At 46.8% G+C, this 21637-nt stretch overlaps 1 protein-coding gene across 1 annotated transcript; it reads left to right on the top strand.

The window, feature by feature from the left end:
- Positions 1-2714: 2714 nt before the first annotated feature.
- Positions 2715-20875, top strand: LOC117433463 (receptor tyrosine-protein kinase erbB-2-like). The gene is made up of 27 exons (XM_034919402.2): positions 2715-3233; positions 9423-9574; positions 9866-10034; positions 10285-10419; positions 11872-11937; positions 12334-12446; positions 12984-13125; positions 13302-13418; positions 13504-13630; positions 13731-13804; positions 13916-14006; positions 14201-14400; positions 14540-14672; positions 14880-14970; positions 15056-15213; positions 15367-15414; positions 15520-15658; positions 15760-15882; positions 15994-16092; positions 16181-16366; positions 16669-16824; positions 17039-17114; positions 17283-17429; positions 17546-17643; positions 17855-18037; positions 18298-18679; positions 18990-20875. The coding sequence occupies exons 1-27, from the start codon at positions 3161-3163 to the stop codon at positions 19355-19357; spliced, it is 3846 nt and encodes a 1281-aa protein (XP_034775293.1). The 5' UTR covers positions 2715-3160; the 3' UTR covers positions 19358-20875.
- Positions 20876-21637: the final 762 nt, after the last annotated feature.

The raw sequence follows: 21637 nt of genomic DNA, 5'->3' as shown, positions 1-21637 counted from the left end.
GATTGAAATCAGAATAAGAAAAGGGCACAGCGAGTGAGTGAGTGTAGATGGAGCGGGGGCAGAAAGCCGGTCTCGCAGGGAACCAGGAGGGGCTGGAGTCAGATAGGACTCTGAGGTTTATAACTGCTTCCTGGAGCGAGAGAGAGAGAGAGAGAGAGAGAGAGTGTAAGAGGAGGACAGAGAGATGGACAGATGGAGGATAGGAGGCTTCTTGTTAATGTTCAGAGTCTTACACAGCTAACTGCTGGCTTGCTTTTCTGACTGTTTTTTAATTGCGTGTATAATGCTGCCATCTGCAGGGAGTCAGTACAAATTACATGTTGAATGGACTGAAAAATCCACTCCAGATTAATACATTGTGCCTTAAACTGCAGCAAAGTCAACAAAATCAAACTAGAATTAAACTGCAGCAAAGTCAACGAAATCAAACTAGAATTAAACTGCAGCAAAGTCAACGAAATCAAACTGGAATTATTATCTCTTTACAGTTTCAGTGCAGAGAACCATGAAGAGGGCTGCCTCTTGAGTAGGTGGGGTTTGCAGAAAGCAATATTAACCAAAACACTCTTACACACACACACTCAGACTCACACTCAGAGACACACAGACTCACACTCGCATACTCAGAGTCACACACACTCAGACTCTCACTCACAGACATACAGACTAACACTCACATTTCGAGACACACACACTCAGAGACATACAGACTCACAGAGCACAGGACAAGCGTTTCCAATCCTTCTTCCCTTTATTATTGGATTATTACAAAGTAAGGCTCCACAGTAAATCATCCCTTTGTTTTAGAAAGAAAGTAAATTCCAGTTAGCTCCCTCACACCATCAGGCATTGCTGTTAATACCCCTGTGTCTCTGTATGAATAAGGAAATGCGCACACCACAGCAACAAACAAAAACAACGTCTCGCCCGCAAACAGAACTCAGCAAAACAGAAAAACAAACAAACAAAAAAAAACTTTAGCGTGTTAAAGCGTTTCATTTGAATAGCGCTTGTGAAACAATACCAGCTGTGTCTGTCCTCCAGCAGACCGGCGTATAAACACGGAATTGCGGGCTGACACAGTAAGAATCTCTGACGAGGTTAATGGTTAAAAAGGGTCCCAGAATAAGCCACACTCACAAACACTGTGTAAAACATCAACGGAAGACTATTACATGTTTTTCTCAATGCTCTCCTATTGCATCGCAAAATCATGTATATAACCATATAATGGAATAATATTACAAGGTAGCTATGGAGCACAAACTACCCCCTTCTGCAGTATTAGCGGTAACCCCCTTGACAAATCTGATAATCTGTGGATCCTGTCCTCTTACATACCTACCTGTCAATGCCATGTAGCGGGGCTCCAGTGCAGTTGACTCGGACACACTGGGTCACAAAGTCCCTGTAAAAAGGCTCCTTGTCTCCCTGGGAGTCAGAGACCGGGCCAGCAAAAGGCTGCAAGCCAGAATCGTGTGGAGCAGGCAGGCTGCGGGGAAGGACTTACCCCGCATTGGGCTCGGGCTAGCCGCATCCTCAGTGCGGTGGAGACACCAACCGAACAAGGCATGGGTCGGGTGATCAAGCCATCTGGTCCCTCCCATTCCCAATCACCTCACCAGGAACGCCGTCTCACCAGCACCTCGCCTGCGGGCAGATTTCAATCTTAAATACCACGAGACACACACAGTACAAACAGGGCTTGGGTTTATGTGAATCACACAGGAATATCGACTAGAAACATGATTGTAATGGTTAGGTATTGGGTTAGGATTATGTTTTAGGGTTAGGGTCAGAGTCAGGACACTTTCTCGCGGATATTCCTTCACGCTGCGGGTTTCTGAATCTGCTCCCCCGCACGCTCGGAAATCACAGTTCTGTACTGTTGCATTTCTTCCACAAGGTGGAACCCTAAGCGCGTTTTTATGTTACAAAAAAAGCAAAGCATCCAACTGAATGAATAAACCACGAACATAAAAAACAAAACATTGCAGTTAAAAGAAAACGAAAACACGTCTGACGTTTGTCCTACAGCAACAGAGACACTAATTCTTGTGATACAACGATCCACGTTTGTGCAAAGGAATATGTGCTTTCTTGTAATGTTGACTTCAGTATACCACACGCGTCTGTAATTATTAATGCACCCTTTTAACTGCTTATAGACGGCCCTCCTTGTTGTATTAATTTTAAATATTATTATTTATTATTATTTATTTCTTAGCAGACGCCCTTATCCAGGGCGACTTACAGTCGTAAACAAATACATTTCAAGAATGATATATTCCAAATATATTGAAGAACACATAGATCTTAAAATAGGAACGTAAAAAATAGCTATTACAAAACCTGTTCAATAAAATTAGACTACAGCTTAGATTTTTTAAAAAAAGCTATCTATGGGATAATTTCTACCCTCGGGTCCTGCGGTAGCCCCTCTCGGCGGGGAAAGTCGCGGCTCAGTTCAGTATTTCACACAGAGCCGAGCTCTGCGTCAGACTCCACGATTCAATCAATGCCGTGGATTCGTCTCCCGCTGTGCTCCACCCTCTCGAGTTAACGAATTAGCCAATTTATGCAACCAAACTCGCTGCTTTTCGAATAGTTTTGCATTCATATATTAATAACAGTAAAAGTGATAATTGAATTAAGCAAGCACAATATTGTATTAATACAGTACCATAGGCTACTCACTTTGGACTCGCATATGAAACATGATATGATTAATAGGTGTGTTTATGGTTCAGTGAATATAATAACGTGGAGGTGGCGCAGCGTGCAAGGGCACGGTCTGTGCTCTAAACTGGTGTCTTAAATTAGGTCTATCTGTTTCTTTCTGTTTGTAAACCCTCTGAATCTAAACACGTCTCTTCTGTGTTGTTTGCTAGCTAGTAAAAGTTTGCTCCAGTTTTAAACTCTGCGGGACAAATAACGAGGTCTGTCTGTGCAGTCGGATACCCTGCCACTCCCAGGCGTTGCGCAGAGCGCGCTGCGCGCACCCGCCTCTGGGAACCACAAGGAGGCTAGAGTCGTAGTGAGGAAGTACAGTGCTGGGATTTTAAACTTAAAGAAGAACTGGAAAAAACCAGAAGCAAAAAAAAAAAAAAATCACAAAACAATCTTTTAAACATCATGCAATAAAGGAGGCGCGGGCACCATGGAGTCTGACCGAAGTTTGGTGCTGATTGTGACGTTTGTGATCGGGATTGCGGGCGCTCGCGGCAGAGAAGGTGGGTGACTTTGAAAGTTTAGGGGCACAGGGAGAAAGAGAGAGAGAGAGAGAAGGAGGAAGGGGGAGAGAGGAGGGAGTGAGATTGAACAGGAACTGTGGAGAGAAGATAAGAAACGAACTGTAGCCTAGAAGCTAGGCTCCAGCGAGAAAGAAAGAAAGAAAGAAAGAAAGAAAGAAGGACTAGCTCCGCCGAACCACACGTACAAAACCGACCCAACAATGCGCTTGTTTTATTTGTTAACGGAGATAAGTTTACTTTAGGAAAGCGGTGCACGTCGGGGGCTACAATGAAAGGCGTTATTTAGGTTAGTGAAAGTGTCGCTGGGGTGCTGCACACGATGTCGAGCACTACAGCTGAAAACATCACAATGTCAATGTTTAGTTTTGAATCGAATCGCCTCTTTTAAGTAAAGGCTGGATTAAAAACCTGCACTGCAGCTTTGAGTGACAGCAGCAATAACCTCCAAGGAAACAAAATCGCTGCTCATAAACAACTTTGCACTTCAATTGGTTTTATTGTTTAAAAAACTGCCATTTATAGAGCCAATAAAAGTCATTTTATTTAAAAAAAAAGTAAATAAAAAAGATGTAGATAGATGGGATAAATAAGCTATTAACAACCAAACGAGCAAGATGGGCCGAATGGCCTCCTCTCGTTTGTAAACTTTCTTATGTTCTTATAGATAGATGTTACACGTACACGTTTACATATATTATTTATTATTTAAATTAAATATTTATTTAAAGAACTGCTCCAATTGTGATAAAAAGGACAGGACACTGACAGGTGTAATTCTGTGTTTACAGTGGTGGTTGGGCATATATGACAACAGGGTTAGGGCTATTGATTAAATAGGTGTTTGCGTCAGTAATGCAGGTATAGGGTTTTCACTACTAGCCCAGGTAATTCACTAACATGTTTTTGCTTAGTTTTGTCTGTTAATGTTTCAAACTAGAATGTTATTTCTAGGACCAGCAGCAGTGCAAACCCTGGCATGTAAACAACAGCAGTAGCACGATGCAACATGTTGCCATGTAAATGAACTGCTCCATCCTGTGGAGCTGCTGGCAGGGGGCCCGTGTTGTTTCTTTATTTAAAAACTTCCAAAAGAGTGTGGCGAGGAGTGAAACAGGAACCTGCTGTGTGCTGCGGGTCGCGGCAGCTTCTCTCGCAGACCGGAGAGACGACCTTCATAGCCGTTCAGCTTGTTAACATTCTTCAATGGAGAGACACACGCTTCAAGCCTTAAAGATGCTTGCTTTGTTGCTTCTCTTTGGTTCATATAGGCATGGAGTTCATTACAAGTCATTTAACTTAGGAAAAGCGCAGTGAAGTGGCACAAGTTGATGTGCTAAAAGAATTTCAGGTTCACCCCTGTAGAGGCCCTAGGATTGCAGTGCCACTGGCTGGTTGAAGGTATTCTGTAGTAAAGTTAATGAATACAGAAATAAGTCAATATCCAGGGCACAGGAACTGACATCAATGAAACTGGAATCTGATTGGCTCTGGCCTTTTACCTTTTATTGTTTTTAAAATCACACACTTTGTAACAGACATTTCAAAGGTTAGCAATTCAGGTTCAACGGCTGAAAGATCGCTGCTATCTTATCTACTGGGAACAAACACAGTCTTATCTACTGGGAACAAACACAATGGGAAACTGGAGGTGAGGGGTGAGTAGTTAAATCATATTGGAACTGTGCAGCTGAATTGAAATAGACAACATTTCAAATCACGCAGCGATATTGTAGTTGAGGAGGCCTGACTGGAAAGTGAATCTAAATCAGAAGGCGAGTTTTTTTATGAAGGTTTTCCGAGTGCTCTTCAAACATAACCACGGAAAATAAAGACCCCTTTTCTCATTTATAATTCTGCCATTCCTGCCTTGCTTTCTGTATTAGATTGCCATCTGCGTACAATCAGACTGGAGTTTGGTATTCTTGCCCATTGCATCTCAGATGGAGAATTATAATGTAATTGAATGGTTTAGGGTGCTAGGGTGTAGGAGGTTAAGAGTGACAGTACTCCAGGGAGTTAGTGTTCTAGTGCTGCAGGGTGTAAGAGTGACAGTACTCCAGGGAGTCAGTGTGATAGTACTCCAGGGAGTCAGTGTTCTAGTGCTGCAGGGTGTAAGAGTGACAGTTCTCCAGGGAGTCAGTGTTCTAGTGCTGCAGGGTCTAAGAGTGACAGTACTCCAGGGAGTCAGTGTTCTAGTGCTGCAGGGTGTAAGAGTGACAGTACTCCAGGGAGTTAGTGTTCTAGTGCTGCAGGGTGTAAGAGTGACAGTACTCCAGGGAGTCAGTGTTCTAGTGCTGCAGGGTCTAAGAGTGACAGTACTCCAGGGAGTCAGTGTTCTAGTGCTGCAGGGTGTAAGAGTGATAGTTCTCCAGGGAGTCAGTGTTCTAGTGCTGCAGGGTCTAAGAGTGACAGTACTCTATGGAGTCAGTGTGATAGTACTCCAGGGAGTCAGTGTGATAGTTCTCCAGGGAGTCAGTGTTCTAGTGCTGCAGGGTCTAAGAGTGACAGTACTCCAGGGAGTCAGTGTTCTAGTGCTGCAGGGTCTAAGAGTGACAGTTCTCCAGGGAGTCAGTGTTCTAGTGCTGCAGGGTCTAAGAGTGACAGTACTCCAGGGAGTCAGTGTTCTAGTGCTGCAGGGTCTAAGAGTGACAGTACTCCAGGGAGTCAGTGTTCTAGTGCTGCAGGGTCTAAGAGTGACAGTACTCCAGGGAGTCAGTGTTCTAGTGCTGCAGGGTGTAAGAGTGACAGTACTCTATGGAGTCAGTGTGATAGTTCTCCAGGGAGTCAGTAGTTCTCCAGGGAGTCAGTAGTTCTCCAGGGAGTCAGTGTGATAGTTCTCTAGGGAGTCAGTAGTTCTCCAGGGAGTCAGTAGTTCTCCAGGGAGTCAGTGTGATAGTTCTCCAGGGAGTCGGTAGTTCTCTAGGGAGTCAGTGTGATAGTTCTCCAGGGAGTCGGTGTGATAGCTTGCTCCAAGAAGTCAGCCTGCTCTATTACTTCAGGCAGTAGTGAAGAGTGCTGTGTGACGTGTCTAACAGGTTAAGTCTGTCTCTCTAGTTTGAGAGAGGGGGTGGGTTCTAATTTAAACCGAAACAACAACAGCCACTAGATTGTGGTGCAGTTATATTATTGCATGGCTCAGTGTGTGTGTGGCTAATTCCACAGAGAGAGAGAGGGCGAAAGGGAGGAGGGTTATAGTCAATGATGCACAGAGAGAAGGAGGCTTGTTTGTTTTGGAGACGGCACGTCGCCGAGGAGAGATTAAAGGTGTGGCTAACAGCAGGAACCAGTCTTTTGTTATTGCAAAGACACATTTATAGTATGAATAAAATAAATAGCTGATGTGCTTCAGGCATCTTAACAAAATTAAGTTTATGAATTCAAATTCAGAAAGATTCCAGAGAGCTCCCCGGGACCATGGCATTGTAAAAGTTGCCAAGTCAAGGGCAGAGTGGAGTGCAGGGCAACTGGGGTCTGTCTACCCCCCCCCCCCCACCCGGCACCATCCCGCTGCTGGTGAGGTGCGGGAGGGGCAACACTCCAATCTGCCAGGCAGGCTCTCAGCCTACTACGGCCTGTTGCTATGATACCACGTACAGTCATCCAGAAAATGTGTCCCTGAGAGGAGTTGACTTTATTAGAGCGCTTTCACTGCATTGTGATCTGGAGAGATCTGAGCAGGGATGAGAGAGAGAGAGAGGGAGTGTGTGTGTGAGAGAGAGAGTGTGTGTAAAGTCCATGATATAATAAAATCAATGTACACAGAAAACAAATGTGCAGTAAAAATTGGCAACAAAAGAACAGAATGCTTCACTCAGGGGCGTGGGGTGAGACAGGGCTGTAGTCTGAGTCCAACACTGTTCAATATTTACATCAATTAGTTAGCGATGATGCTGGAGCAGTCTGCAGCCCCTGGCCTCACTCTGCACGACACAGAAGTCAAGTTTCTGCTCTATGCAGATGACCTGGTCCGGCTATTGCCCACAGAACAGGGTCTACAGCAGAACCGGGCTCTGCTGGAGCAGTACTCTCAGTCCTGGGCCCTGGCAATAAACCTTTAAAAGACCACTAGAATGATTTTTCAAAAAAAGGCCAGATCTCAGGGAAACAGATACCACTTCACCCTAGGCAACACCGCCCTAGAACACACCACAAACTACACTTACCTGGGCCTGACTATCAGCACGTCGGGGAGTTTTAACCTGGCAGTAAATGCACTAAAGGAAAAAGCCAGAAGAGCTTTTTATGCCATCATAAGAAGATTCTATAAAATTAATATACCTGTCAAAATATGGCTAAAATTAATTGACAGCGTCATCCAGCCCATTGCGCTGTGTGGTAGTGAGGTGAGGGGTCCACTCAGTCAACAGGATTACACTAAATGGGACAAACACCCAATCGAAACCCTGCATGCTGAACTCTACAAAAACATACTACAGGTGCAAAGAAAAACACCAAATCACGCATGCAGGGCAGAATTAGGCCGCTACCCGACACTTATAAATATTAAGAAAAGAGCACTCAAATTTTGGGTGCACCTAAAGAACGGTGAGTCAGACTCACTCCAATATAAGGCCCTCCAAACCCAAGAGCTTAGCTCTGAAAAGAGTCCCCTAAGTCTGCTGGCCTTGAAGCTCACTGCGCTGACCCCCTCTAATGCTAACACAAACCAGCTTCAGGTCAACACTGCTTATCAGCCACCAATCAGAGTAAACCAAATAATAAAACAAACCAAAAACTCCTATCTGAACCATTGGGACATGGAAACAAAATCCCCAAATAAACCTGATTGTTATTGGGCCCTAAAAAGAAACTATAACCGTCATTATTTATTTTCTTTGATTATTATTTATTTATTTATTTATTTATTTATTTATTTTTTATCATTCACAGTACTATTTTCCGTTCAATGTTATCACTTTTTTCCACCCTCCCCTTAATCCTCTAATTTATTTGTTTTAGTGTATTTTATAAATCAGTTTGTTATATATATGTATTATGTATATGTATGTATATATTTTAATGCAATATATATATATATATGCATGTATGTATGTATTGTATAATTGCTTTGGCAACACCTGCTATTGTAAGTCATGCCAATAAAGCACCATTAAATTGAGGGAGAGAGAGAGCGTGTGTGTGTGAGAAAGAGAGAGAAGTGTGTGTGTGTGTGTGAGAGAGAGAGGTGGCCTCTTTCTGTTTAACACAAAGCCTGTGGAGTAGATTACTTTATTAGAGACCCCCCCCCCCCCCCCCCTGCTGATCGGGGGGGGGGGGGGGGGGGGGGTTGTGTGATCCTCACCCCCTGCTGTTAATGCAAGTCATTAGATTAGGTGCATTACATACATTAAAACAAACTTATAACAAAGTGTGTTTCAATACCTGTACCTTACTTCATGGCAGATAGTTTCATAGAGAGGAATGAATAATGGAGTCTGTCTCAGTGAGTCCTGGGTGACAGAGACATATAAATACTGCCCCCTCCCCCACACACTGTGGATAACCCTGCACCCCCAACCCCCCCCCCCCCCTCCCCACACACACACTGTTGATAACCCTACACCACCACAGGAAGTGTGGCAGGAAGTTATGCGGCATCACTTTCCTGCTTGAGTTTGAACCACATGCTCACAGGAAGTCATCAGGAAGATATTAAAGCTGACAAGGGCTTATTAATACCCCCCTTCCCCTTTAGATTGTGTGTGTGTGTGTGTGTCTCTGTCTGTCTGTCTGTCTGTCTGTCTGTGTGTGTGTTAGTGTGTGTGTCTGTGTCTGTATGTGTGTGGGTCTGTGTCTGGTCTGTGTCTGTTTCTGTCTGTCTCTGTGTGTGTGCCTGTGACTGTGTGAGTCTGTGTGTTACAGTGTGTGTGTCTGTGTGTTAGTGTGTGTGTCTGTGTGTTGGTCTGTCTGTGTCTGGGTCTGTCTGAGTGTGTGTGTGTGTCTGTGTGTTAGTGTGTGGGTGTGTATTACAGTGTGTGGGTCTGTGTGTTACTGTGTCTGTGTCTGTGTGTCTGTGTGTTACAGTGTGTGGGTCTGTGTGTTACTGTCTCTCTGTGTGTGTCTGTGTCTGTGTGTGTGTTACAGTGTGTGCACAGATTTCTCTCAGACTTCCTCATTCACCACACCTTTCTTCCTTCCTCTCCCTTTCCCTCTCCCTCTCTCCTGCAGTGTGCACTGGCACTCTTATGAAGCTGGCTCTGCCCTCCAGTCTGCAGAATCAGTACGAGACTCTGAAGAAGCTCTACACTGGCTGCCAGGTGGTGCAGGGAAACCTGGAGATCACTCATCTGCAGGGGGCGCTTGACCTGGACTTCCTCAAGGTGTGGTGGGCTTTGGGTTTGGATTTGGGGGACAGTGTCTCTGTGAGGGGAGCAGTGATTTGGGGGACAGTGTCTCTGTGAGGGGAGCAGTGATTTTGGGGCAGTGTCTCTGTGAGGGGAGCAGTGCCGTACCCTGCGCTGGACCTGGCTTCAGATTCGTACGCTGTGGTCTGAGTGAGAGCTGCTGTTGTAAGCCTGCTCTCCTTCCAGGAACCCCTACAGAGCACCACGGATCTATCTCTCTTCATCCCTCTATCTCGCCCCTCTCCCCTCCTCCGTCTCTCTGTCTAGGGTATCACGGAGGTGCAGGGCTACGTTCTCATCGCTGAGACGGCCGTTGATTTCATTCCTCTGGAGAATCTCCGCATCATCCGCGGCACTCAGCTCTACCAGGACACCTTCGCCCTGGCGGTGCTGAAGAACAGCAGGCTGAGGGAGCTCCGCATGAGTAACCTGACCGGTGAGCTGGGGAGGAGGGGAGAGGAGAGAGGGGTTAGGGGATGAGAGAGGGGAGGGAGGTGAAAAGAGGGGAAGGGGGAGGAATGGGGGGAGGGGAGAGGGGAGGAATGGGGGAGGAGAAGGGGGAGGAATGGGGGAGGGGAGGGGAGGGGAGAGGAGAGGGGAGGGGAGGAGAGGAGACTGATAACCAGTGAGAAAGGGAGACAATGTATTATAGTGTAGAATTATTTTTTGTTTTTCCTATTCTACAGAAATCCTGTTAGGAGCAGTGAATATATCTGGGAATTCTCAGCTGTGCTATCCGGAGACTGTTAAATGGAAAGACATTCTGGATCAGGGCAACAAATACAACGTGACCATTGATACAGCATCACGCACATCAGCCTGTGAGTGGGGAAGAGGGAGGGGAATGGAAGGAAGGGGAATATTAGGTTGGAATGCACTCCCTCTCCCTCTCTCTCTCTCTCTCTCTGTCTCTCTCTCCTTCTCTCTCTCTCTCTCTCACTCACTCTGTCTCTCTCTCAAGTTCAAAATGCTTAATTGGATGACAAACAGAACACGTATTGCCAAGTCTACAACACAAACATACTTTTAGAACAGATACAATATGGTTATATTGAGTACATTTTACGGTGGAACTCTGGCTCTATGACAGGATACTACACATTCTGCAGCTATTAATGCTCCTTCTCTTTTTTTCTCCCAGAAGAACCTGCAGTTTATTTTCCTGGCTCTTGAGTAGGAAACCCTCTATATTATCTGCCAGTCTGAGGCAGTAATCTCTCTCTCAGCTCTCTGTATCTTTCACAGTGGAGGATGAAGGTTTCCACTGTGCTATATACCTGCTTGTTTCAATGGCTAGCTTGTGGTCACTAATCCTATATGTTGTTAACATGTGGTGGCATTGTTTCTTTTTGACAAGGTTTAGATATTGGGGGTATTCAGGGTGTATTCTCTGTTGAGGGAGCTCTGTAGAGGTGGAGTTTATTTTGGCTTTTAATCCGCTCTCTCCAGTAGAGGGTGTATTTCTCTATCAGGGCAGATCCTACAGCCTTTCTTAGTGCCCTCTGGCTGCTGGGCTCAGTGTCAGGGCTATTGTGGATGTTGATGCTGGTGTGTGTGGACAGGGATGTGATGTAGGACTGTAGCGAGGGTTTAGCTGGACTGCTCACAGAGGATTCAAGGGCATGGAAGTGGACAGAGTTTGAGCTGCTGTTTCTCAGGTGGAGCCAGACCTGGGTGATTCTTTTCTGGATGGGGATCAGCAGAGGTGCTCTCCCTAGTACGTTGTTTGGGGGCTTCTCTGTGTCAGTGCAGGAGCTCTTTACAGAAGAGCAGGTGGGTGGTTTCTGTGGGAGTCTTGTCTCACTGTGTGTTCTCTGTACTCGGAGTTGGGCCCCAGACTTCACTCCCATAGAGCAGAATTGGTTGTATGATGTTGTTAAACAGTTTCAGTTAAATGTGGCCATTTGTTTTTTAATTGTGTAGTACGCTCTGAGAGCTTTCTCTTTTAGTGTTTTGATTGCTAGTTTAAAGCTTCATAATGCACTTAATGTGAGTCCTAGGTAGTTGTACGAGAGGCTGTGGTCTATTTCTTTGTTATTTAATGAGAATTTAATTTTTTCTTGGTTATTTTTTGGCTTTTTTTGGAATAATCACAATTTTTGTTTTATTCAGATTAACCTCCAGGGCCCATGTTGTGCAGTATGTCTCCAGCAGTGTCAGGCTGTGCTGCAGGCCTTCCTGTGTGGGGGTTAGGCTGACTAAGTGACCTGCGTACAGCAGACTCTTCACTGTGGTGTAGCCCATAACCCTAACCCTAACCCTCTCTCTCTAAGGTGCACCATGCTCTGCAGCCTGTAATCAGTCCTGCTGGGGGGCTGGGGAGCAGCACTGTCAGACATGTGAGTCCCACTGATGGTCTGTCCTGTGTGTGTCTCTGTCTGTCTGTCTCTGTCTCTCTCTGTGTCTGTCTGTGTGTGTTTGTGTGTGTGACTGTCTGTCTGTGTCTATTCGTCTCTGTGCGTGTGTGTGGCTGACTGTGTCTGTGTGTGTTACTGTCTGTCCGTCTCTGTGTGTGTGGTTGTATATGTCTGTGTGTGTGACTGTCTGTTCGTCTCTGTGTGTCTCTGTGTCTGTGTGAACGTATAGCTGCATGTCTCGCTGTCTTTATGTCTGTGTCTGCTGGTCTTATTCTCTGTGTGTTAAATGTGTGTTTTATTTTAGCTGAATTGTGCAGGTATTAATGCTTTACAGTGAGCGCTGCTGTATCAATGCCAGTGCCTGTCCTTCCTCTGCAGTGACTCACCAGTGTGCCTCGGGCTGCCAGCGCTGTAAGGGATCCCTTTCCAGTGACTGCTGCCACCAGCAATGTGCCGCCGGCTGCACCGGACCCAAGGACACTGACTGCCTGGTAAGACAGACGAGCATCGAGAGAATCTCTCTGTTAGAGTGCCAACGAAGAGACACACACTGTCAGAGGCAACCCTGCATACACACACTGTCAGAGGCAACCCTGCATACACACACTGTCAGAAACAACCCTGCATACATACACTGTCAGAGGCAACCCTGCATACACACACTGTCAGAAACAACCCTGCATACACACACTGTCAGAGGCAACCCTGCATACACACACTGTCAGAAACAACCCTGCATACACACACTGTCAGAGGCAACCCTGCATACACACACTGTCAGAGGCAACCCTGCATACACACACTGTCAGAAACAACCCTGCATACATACACTGCTTGCCCTACTTATAGACGTCATAGAGATGTATCTTCAATGAAACATATTCTTGATTAGAAAAGTGAATCGCAAAGTTACGGACTATCCGATTTCACAGTACAGCTGCACAGTCCTGATCTCAGTAGTTGTTTCTGATTGTCCCCACATTGTGCTTCTGTAATTGTGTCTGAGCCCCACTCTGCTTCTGTCTCAGGCATGCCGACACTTCAATGACAGCGGCACCTGCAAGGAAAACTGCCCTCCCTTGACCGTCTACAACCCTGTCACCTACCAATCAGATCCCAACAAGTACAGGAAGTACAGCTTCGGAGCCACCTGCGTCACCGAGTGCCCATGTGAGCCCGCCACGCATCACTTCCTGTCTCTGCTCTCATTGTGTGTTTACTCAGTGTCTCTTCCTCTCCCTTCTGTTCTTATTTCTGCTTTCGTAATCTCTCACTCTTTCCCCCACTGTCATTTCCTCCTCTCAATCTCTCTTCTCACTTTCTCTCTCTCCTCTCACTCGCTCCAGATAATTACCTTGCCACGACTGTGGGCTCGTGCACTCTGGTGTGCCCGCCTGACACTCAGGAGGTGATAGTGAACGGGGAGCAGAAGTGTGAAAAATGCAACGGCCCGTGTCCTAAAGGTGAGCACCCTTTGTGTGTGATTGCACTGAGAGTGTGATTGTGTATGAAGTGTATTCCCTTTCTGACTCATGTCCTGCTCCTCAGTCTGTGATGGTCTTGGGATGAATTCCCTCAGAGGGGTCCTTGCTGTCAACTCCTCCAACATCGAGCGCTTTGTCGGCTGCTCCAAGATCTTCGGGGACCTGGCCTTCCTGCCAGAGACTTTCCAGGGGTGAGACTTCCAAGCAGTGTCAGAAAAGCACTGCCCTCATACTTACTGAGAAAAATAATAAAATGCCATATTTGTTAATGTTTCTTTTTTTTGCATTCAGTGATCTAGCAACAAACACATCTGCCCTGGATCCGAGAAAACTGAATGTGTTCAAGAGCCTCACAGAGATCACAGGTATGCAGTGTATTCTGTTACTGAGAGGTCCTGTCACCACACTGTCACCACACTGTCTCCACACTGTGTTACTGAGAGGTCCTGTCTCCACACTGTCTGATTCACTTTCAGGGTTCCTTTACATCGAAGCCTGGCCTGATAACTGGACTGATCTGAGTGTCTTTGCGAACCTTGCTGTGATTCGCGGACGCATGCTGTACAGGTGAAGTCATATTAAACCTGATTGATGCTCTCTGTATTCATTTTGATCTCTCTCTTCATCCCTCCTCTTGCTACCCTCCCTCCCTCTCTCTCACTCTAACTATGACCCTCTGTCTCTCTCTCTTGCTGTTCCCCCTTCCTCTCCCTCTCTCTATCTCTTCCTCTCTCTCACTCACTCTCTCCCTCTCTCTCCAGGGGTGTGTTTGCTCTTGGAGTTCAGAACCTGGACATTGAGGCGCTGGGTCTTCGCTCGCTGAAGGAGATCAGTGGGGGTCTGGTTCTGATCCACCAGAACCCTAGGCTCTGCTACACTCCCACAATCCTCTGGGAGACCATCTTCAAGAACCGGCAGCCAGAGGTCATCCAGAGTGCCAACAAAGCAGCTGAGCTCTGCGGTATGACAACTTCCTCTACATCACTACCTGTGCTGTCAGCTTTCCTAGAAGGAAGCTCCTCCTGCAGCATGCCACTTATCACTGATTGGTTCACCTGCATGTGGATCTGGTTGATTTTGGATTGTTCCTGTCTCCACAGTGGCAGAGGGCAGGGAGTGTCACCACCTTTGCACCAATGGGAGCTGTTGGGGGCCAGGACCCAGCCAGTGTGTTTCCTGTGATGGTTTCCTACGTGGACTTGAGTGTGTCAAGTCATGTAACATCCATGAGGGGTAAGAGGAGACAATACCAAAACACTGCCCCTGTCGGTAAGAGAAGATCCACACACTGCCCCTGTCAGTAAGAGAAGATCCACACACTGCCTCTGACTGTAGTCCAGCCTTGTTTTCTGACCCTGCCCCTGGTCCCTGGCCTCACTCACAGGGATGGCTGCGCTGCTGCTTGCCTTTGTAACGAGGGATTGCTTTTGTTCTCTGCAGGGATAGCCGGGAGCATGTTGATGGCTCACGCTGTGTTTCCTGCCACTCAGAGTGTCTGCCGCAGAACAACAGCTTCACCTGCACCGGCCCGGTAAGACTGCAGCCTGGGGGAGCGGCCTCACAGGGTGGGGGGTGCATTGTGTGTCGTGCCTGACCTCTGACCCCTCTCTTGGCAGGGTGCTCATCAGTGTGTAGAGTGCCGTCACTTCAAGGACATGCTGTCCTGTGTGGAGAGGTGCCCCAGTGGGGTGAAGGGGGAGGACTTCGTCACCATCTGGAAATATCCCAATGAGAACAACGTGTGCCAGACCTGCGAGAGCAACTGCACTCATACGTGAGTCACACACACACACGCGCACATGCATACATGCACATTTATCCGCACACACATGCACACATGCACACATGCACACATGCACACATGCACATGCACATACATGCGTACAGACTATGTTCATAGAATTATGCTTTTCTTGTTTCCTTACAGATGCTCCACACTGGATGAGAAGGGCTGCCCTATCAACCAGAAACCAGGGTAAAACCACATAGACACCTTCTCCACCAATCAGATTCCAGTTTTCATACCTTCTCCAATCAGACTGTAGTTTTCATACCTTTAACACCTTCTCCTCCTCTCCAGCCCAGGCACCTCCATCGCTGCCGCAGTGGGCGGGGTCATGCTGTTCCTGATCCTGTTGACCCTGCTAGTGACCTACCTGAGGAGACGCAAACACCTGAAGAGGAAGGAGACTATGAGGAGGTTACTGCAGGAGCATGAGGTACATAGGATAGGGGGACTGGGGGACAGGGAGACGGGGGCGGCGAGTATTGATATCTGGTCTCCTGAGAGTGGTTCTGACCCGATATCATCTCTCTTCAGCTGGTGGAGCCCTTGACCCCCAGTGGCGCCCTGCCGAACCAAGCCCAGATGAGGATCCTGAAGGAGACGGAGCTGAAGAAGGTCAGAGTGTTGGGATCGGGAGCATTCGGGACCGTGTACAAGGTGAGACCTGCAGTCAGTGTAGCTGTGGTGTATGCGGCTGTGCAGTATAATTCCGTTACCCGAGAACATCTGGATTTGTCATGTCTTCCTTTACTCTCCTCCACTCTGCAGGGAATCTGGGCTCCGGATGGAGAGCATGTGAAGATCCCTGTGGCCATCAAGGTGTTGCGGGAAAACACATCGCCCAAAGCCAACAAGGAGATCCTGGATGTGAGTAACAGAGTGAGGGGGTTAAGGTTAGGGTTAGGGGGTGAGGCTTAGGGTTTGTGAGGTGGTAACCCCTCTCTCTGTTCACTAGGAAGCATATGTGATGGCGGGGGTTGCCAGTCCCTATGTGTGCCGCTTGCTGGGGATCTGCCTCACCTCCACAGTGCAGCTGGTGACTCAGCTCATGCCCTATGGCTGCCTTCTGGACTATGTAAGAGAAAACAAGGACCACATTGGCTCCCAGTACTTGCTCAACTGGTGTGTGCAGATCGCCAAGGTATGAACCGCATAAACAAACACACACAACCATATACACAATCCCATCAGCACACATTGAGTAGAGGGGGGTTGTGAGAGAGAACAGTGATCACATCCAAGTACTTACTAATGTATAAACACCCCAATCAGCCAACAGAACTGTATTCCCTACAACAATTAGAGTGCTCCCAATTCTAACTGTTAGAGTCCCCTGTTTGCTGTTGCTTGGGAATGAGGGGACTCCTCCTTGTACAATAATGATATGTGAAGCGTTTGTAAGAATCGGGGCTCGGGAATCACAGTCAGCCTTTGTGTTTCCAGGGCATGAGTTACCTGGAGGAAGTGCGATTGGTGCACCGGGACCTGGCAGCCCGCAATGTGCTTGTGAAAAACCCCAACCACGTAAAAATCACTGATTTTGGCCTCGCACGACTGCTGGATATCGATGAGACGGAATACCACGCTGACGGAGGGAAGGTACTGAGCCACGTTCCAATTGATCGATCCTTAGTGAACAATAATCAAGAAAGGTATGGCTCCACATAGGGAGACCATTTATACTTAGTCCTATCTGGTGCTTAAACCCAGTTTTATTTTCACAGTTCAAGGCAGCCTGTAAGCAATGAGATTGGCCAGTGATGATCGAAAGTGTTGTTGGTCAGCCAACTGATACCTGCCTCTTTGTCTGCAGGTCCCAATAAAGTGGATGGCTCTGGAGTCGATTCTACACAGGAAGTTTACACACCAGAGTGATGTCTGGAGTTACGGTATTTACTGTCCAGTGTACTGACTAGAGCAGCATTGACTCTGTACTGACAAGCTGTTTTGACGAGTGTTTCGATACTACTTACTTACCTATGTGTTAGAATTTACATTTTGGGAAATACAAACTCCTGTAGTGAGGAAAGTAATATTCCAAAGGTCTGCTTCTCCAGGAGTCACCGTTTGGGAGCTAATGACTTTCGGAGCAAAGCCGTATGACCTGATCCCAGCTCGCGAGATCCCGGAACTCCTAGAGGGGGGGGAGCGGCTCCCCCAGCCCCTGATCTGCACCATCGACGTCTACATGATCATGGTGAAGTGTGAGTGACGCCTCAATATCACTCCCGACTGCATGTTTAACTGACTTGCTCTGTCCACACTGCAGTGTTTAGGGTAAGTCTCAGTTGAATTCCAGGTACATCTCTTGTATTTTCAGGCTGGATGATCGACCCGGAGAGCCGGCCCAAGTTCCGAGAGCTGGTGACGGAGTTCACTGGCATGGCGCGAGACCCGCCCCGATACGTGGTCATCCAGGTAGGGGAAAGGGGACTGGGGGGTGTTGGGGGTTAAGCGGGGGGGAGGGGGGTATTGAGCATGAGTTGCAGAGAGCTGGAAGCAGTTAAATTGCATTGAGAATTACAGCAGCGCTTGTCCGTGCCTAGACCCTCGACTTCTTTATATTTTATTCTCAGTATCTGTCTGATTCTCTCTCTCTCTCTCCCCCCCCCCCCCCTCTCTCTCTCAGAATGATGAGCAGATGAATCTGGCCAGTCCAGTCGACAGTCAGTTTTTCCGCACGTTACTAGAGGAGGAGGAGAACATAAAGGAGCTCCTGGACGCTGAGGAGTACCTTGTCCCCCAGCCGGGCTTCTTTGGAACCGGAACAGAACCGTCCACCAACGGGAGAACCAGGGTCCCGTCCAACGGGGTGAGTGATCTAGAACACAGAGAGACACGATCGCCTCTAATGGGTTAATGATCTAGAACACAGAGAGACATGATCGCCTGTAATGGATTAATGATCTAGAACATAGAGACACAATCGCTTCTAATGGGTTACTGATTAGGACATTGCGAAATCTGAATGAAGAATCTTCAGCTCAGTTTAGAAGTTGATTTAGTTAATGCTGTGTGGTAAATATAAGAGGGACTTGTGAGAGCTCTTATGGTGACTTTCCTGTTCCACAGAGCACTGAGCACATGCTGGAGGGGGAGGGGACTTCAGGGGGGAGAAGCCTGTACTCCTCAGTCACCACTCTGGGGCGGAGCCAGTACCCCACACTCCCTCGTGGTGGGCGTGGCCAGTACCCCTCGGTGTCAGCAGGTGGGTGGAGTCAGTACCCATCTCTGGCCCGCAGTGTCTCCCAGCGCTCTGCGGAAGGGTATTCAGACTCTGTGTTTGTGGAGGGAGACGGGGCAGCAGGGCCACTGCCCCACAATGCCCCTTGCAGAGAGAACAGCATAGCACAACGGTACTGTGAGGACCCTACACTGAGCCTGGGGCAGGACACTGAGGGAGACCTGGAGATCGACGGCTACATCACCCCTGCCTCCACACTGTCCCGGCCTGGTGAGTCTGCTGTATGTCAATTTGTGTCTCTGTGTCTATGCGTATCTGTGTGTGTGTATCTCTGTGTCTGTGTCTTTTGTGTGTCTCTAGCTATGTCTGTGTGTATCTCTATCTGTGTCTGTGCCTGTGTGTATCTCTATCTGTGTCTGTGTTTGTGGGTATCTGAGTCTATCTATCTCTATCTGTGTCTGTGCCTGTGTGTATCTCTATCTGTGTCTGTGTTTGTGGGTATCTGAGTCTATCTATCTCTATCTGTGTCTGTGTGTCTATCTGTGTCTCTCATTACTTGCTGTTTGTTTGTCTTTGTTAGAGTATATGAACCAGGCGGATCAGAGCCCATGTTCCGGCAGTCTGGCTCAGCGACGGCAGGACAGTTGGACCCTGGAGCGGCCGTGCCCTGTGCCCCGACAGAGCTCCTCGAGAGAGGGAGGCAAGTGCCTGCCCAACGGGTTCGGTGGCGCAGTGGAGAACCCCGAGTACCTGAGCCCCCGGGGGCCCCCCGGCAGCACCTCCCCTGCCTTTGATAACCCTTACTATTGGGACATGGACCCAGCAGGAAGGCCCAGAGTGGGGCTCACACCTGCACAGGTAAACAGCTTCAGCACCCCCACAGCAGAGAACCCCGAGTACCTGGGGCTGGCAGAGGCCTGGAGTGGGGCGAGGGAGCCTGGCTCCTAACAGACTGTGAGGAAATGCAGGGCTGTGCAGACACTCCTGTGGAGGGGAGTGGCCAAGAGAAGGAGAAGGGGCTTCATCACTGAAGGTGATTGGATGAGCTGGCAGTCCTGCATGCTGCACCTCCTGGCTAATTAAAGAGATCTTTTATCGGAATTCTCTGGAAGTGACACATGTGTTTTTTTTATCTGCCGCAGTCCAGCTTTCAGTCTCTATAGTAACCAGGGTAATGTTAACTCTTTCTTCTGCCTTCATGAGCAACAAGATGCTTGGTTATCTTTCTTTACCTGAAAAGCAGTAAAGTTGTTCAATCCAGCACTGCACAATAGGATCAAACTGCACTGCAGTGGCACAGATCTTTTATTACACAACAGAAACATCCCCAGTGGAGAACCAAGAGGCTTCCCATTCGGTCTCTTATCTTGATGGCAGCCCAAAGGAAACTGTTCTCAGAAATAACCTCCTCAGTGTTGGCAGCTAATTGCTACTACTGTTTAAAAAGCAGTGGCTTTACCACTATAGGGTATCAGACCAGTCACATCTGAATAACAGAAAGCAAATCCACAGTCCTGAAAGCATCTTAACAGTTACTGTTGCCACCATGTAGCAACACCCTGGGGGTAGCCTGTCTTCAAACCAATCACTAAAGAACCTCTAGCGAAATACTAGAACTCGCTCTCAACTCCTGATAGTCAAATCTTCCCTGATAGTGCCAAGTGGTGTTTCGATTAAAGGACTGCAGGACCTCTCTTGTATATTTTTACACACGCATACTGAGGCAGTGATACAGTGTACAGGCAATGTGTATGTCAATCACAATATTGTGTACCTGATGGAGATACTGTATTTTAGACAAATAATGTGTGCAAGTATTAAACATTGTGTGTGTGTGTGTGTGTGTATATATATATATATATATATATATATATATATATATATATATATATATATATATATATATATATATATATATATATATATATATATATATATAATGATAACTGTGAGTACCCTGTTTAACAAACTCAATAAATAAATGCAGTTCCAATATATGGCTAAATAGGCACTGAACACCTTACACAGGTAATGTGTTGGTGACAATCACAGGAAGTTTTTTTTTTATTTTTGTTACCAAAAGGGAGCTATGGAGGGTCACTCAGTGACTTATTTTTTCTGATGCATTTGAACAAATTGTAAAAACAGAAAACTGTATATTTTATACTTGTACATTTTTTTATGGTACAAAATGTGGACAATGCAATAATATGACTTACTGCTATACGCAATTTTGGTATTTTAATTATTATTATATTGCTCACACTTCACGCTATGTTACAAATCGTATGAGAGCTAATGGCTTGTAACTGTGGTCGCTTTGTTGACCATTGGGAAGGGCTGATGATATAATACTTTATTTGAATTGCACTCTCTTCAACTGCCAGTCAGTAAAACTTTAATGGCATTTCTCATTTACAAATGTACAGCTTGGATGGATGGAAAATAAATGTACTCTTTTTTTTGCTTGTTGAGTCACTGTTAATTTATCAGACAACTAACTGAACTCCAGCACATCAGCAAGTCTTTTAAACACAATTAATTTTGTCTGAATTAAAGTGAGGGACACAAACACAATACACTTGTATTTTATAACAGAAATATTTAATCAAAGTGTTAGAAAGTATTTTACACGTCTAGATTTGGATATAGATAACTAAAATACACCGCACAATACCCCACATTGAACTTCTGAGAGTGCATGCAGCATCTAACAGCATCCAGAAACAGCGAGTGTTCAGCATGTAAGAATAAAATAGGCTGTTTTTTGTTATCGCTGAATCTATGCACACATGATACTTGGGACCCCACGTGATCTCCACTGTGGTTAGAATGACTTGTCTCATGAAGGTTAAGGTAAGCTACAGAAACAATAATATTGGAAACTGACATGAACGTAAGAATGTACAAAATGTAACTTCAGAGCAGGCCCGCTTCATAAACCCCTGGCCTGTATCGGTACTCCCATGCGCTTGTTCTGCTTCAGCGAGCAGCTTACCTAGGGTTAGGGTTAGGGTTAGGGTTAGGGTTAGGGTTAGGGTTAGGGTTAGGGTTAGGGTTAGGGTTAGGGTTAGGGTTAGGGTTAGGGTTAGGGTTAGGGTTAGGGTTAGGGTTAGGGTTAGGGTTAGGGTTAGGGTTAGGGTTAGGGTTAGGGTTAGGGTTAGGTAGGAACTTTGTTTCCCTGAGAACTCCACACTTGGTTGGTTTTTCAGGGAAAGAAAGATGCAC

Source organism: Acipenser ruthenus, chromosome 33 (genome assembly GCF_902713425.1).
Source record: "Acipenser ruthenus chromosome 33, fAciRut3.2 maternal haplotype, whole genome shotgun sequence".
Lineage (NCBI taxonomy): Eukaryota > Metazoa > Chordata > Actinopteri > Acipenseriformes > Acipenseridae > Acipenser > Acipenser ruthenus.
This window is presented reverse-complemented; position numbering and strand designations above follow the sequence as displayed.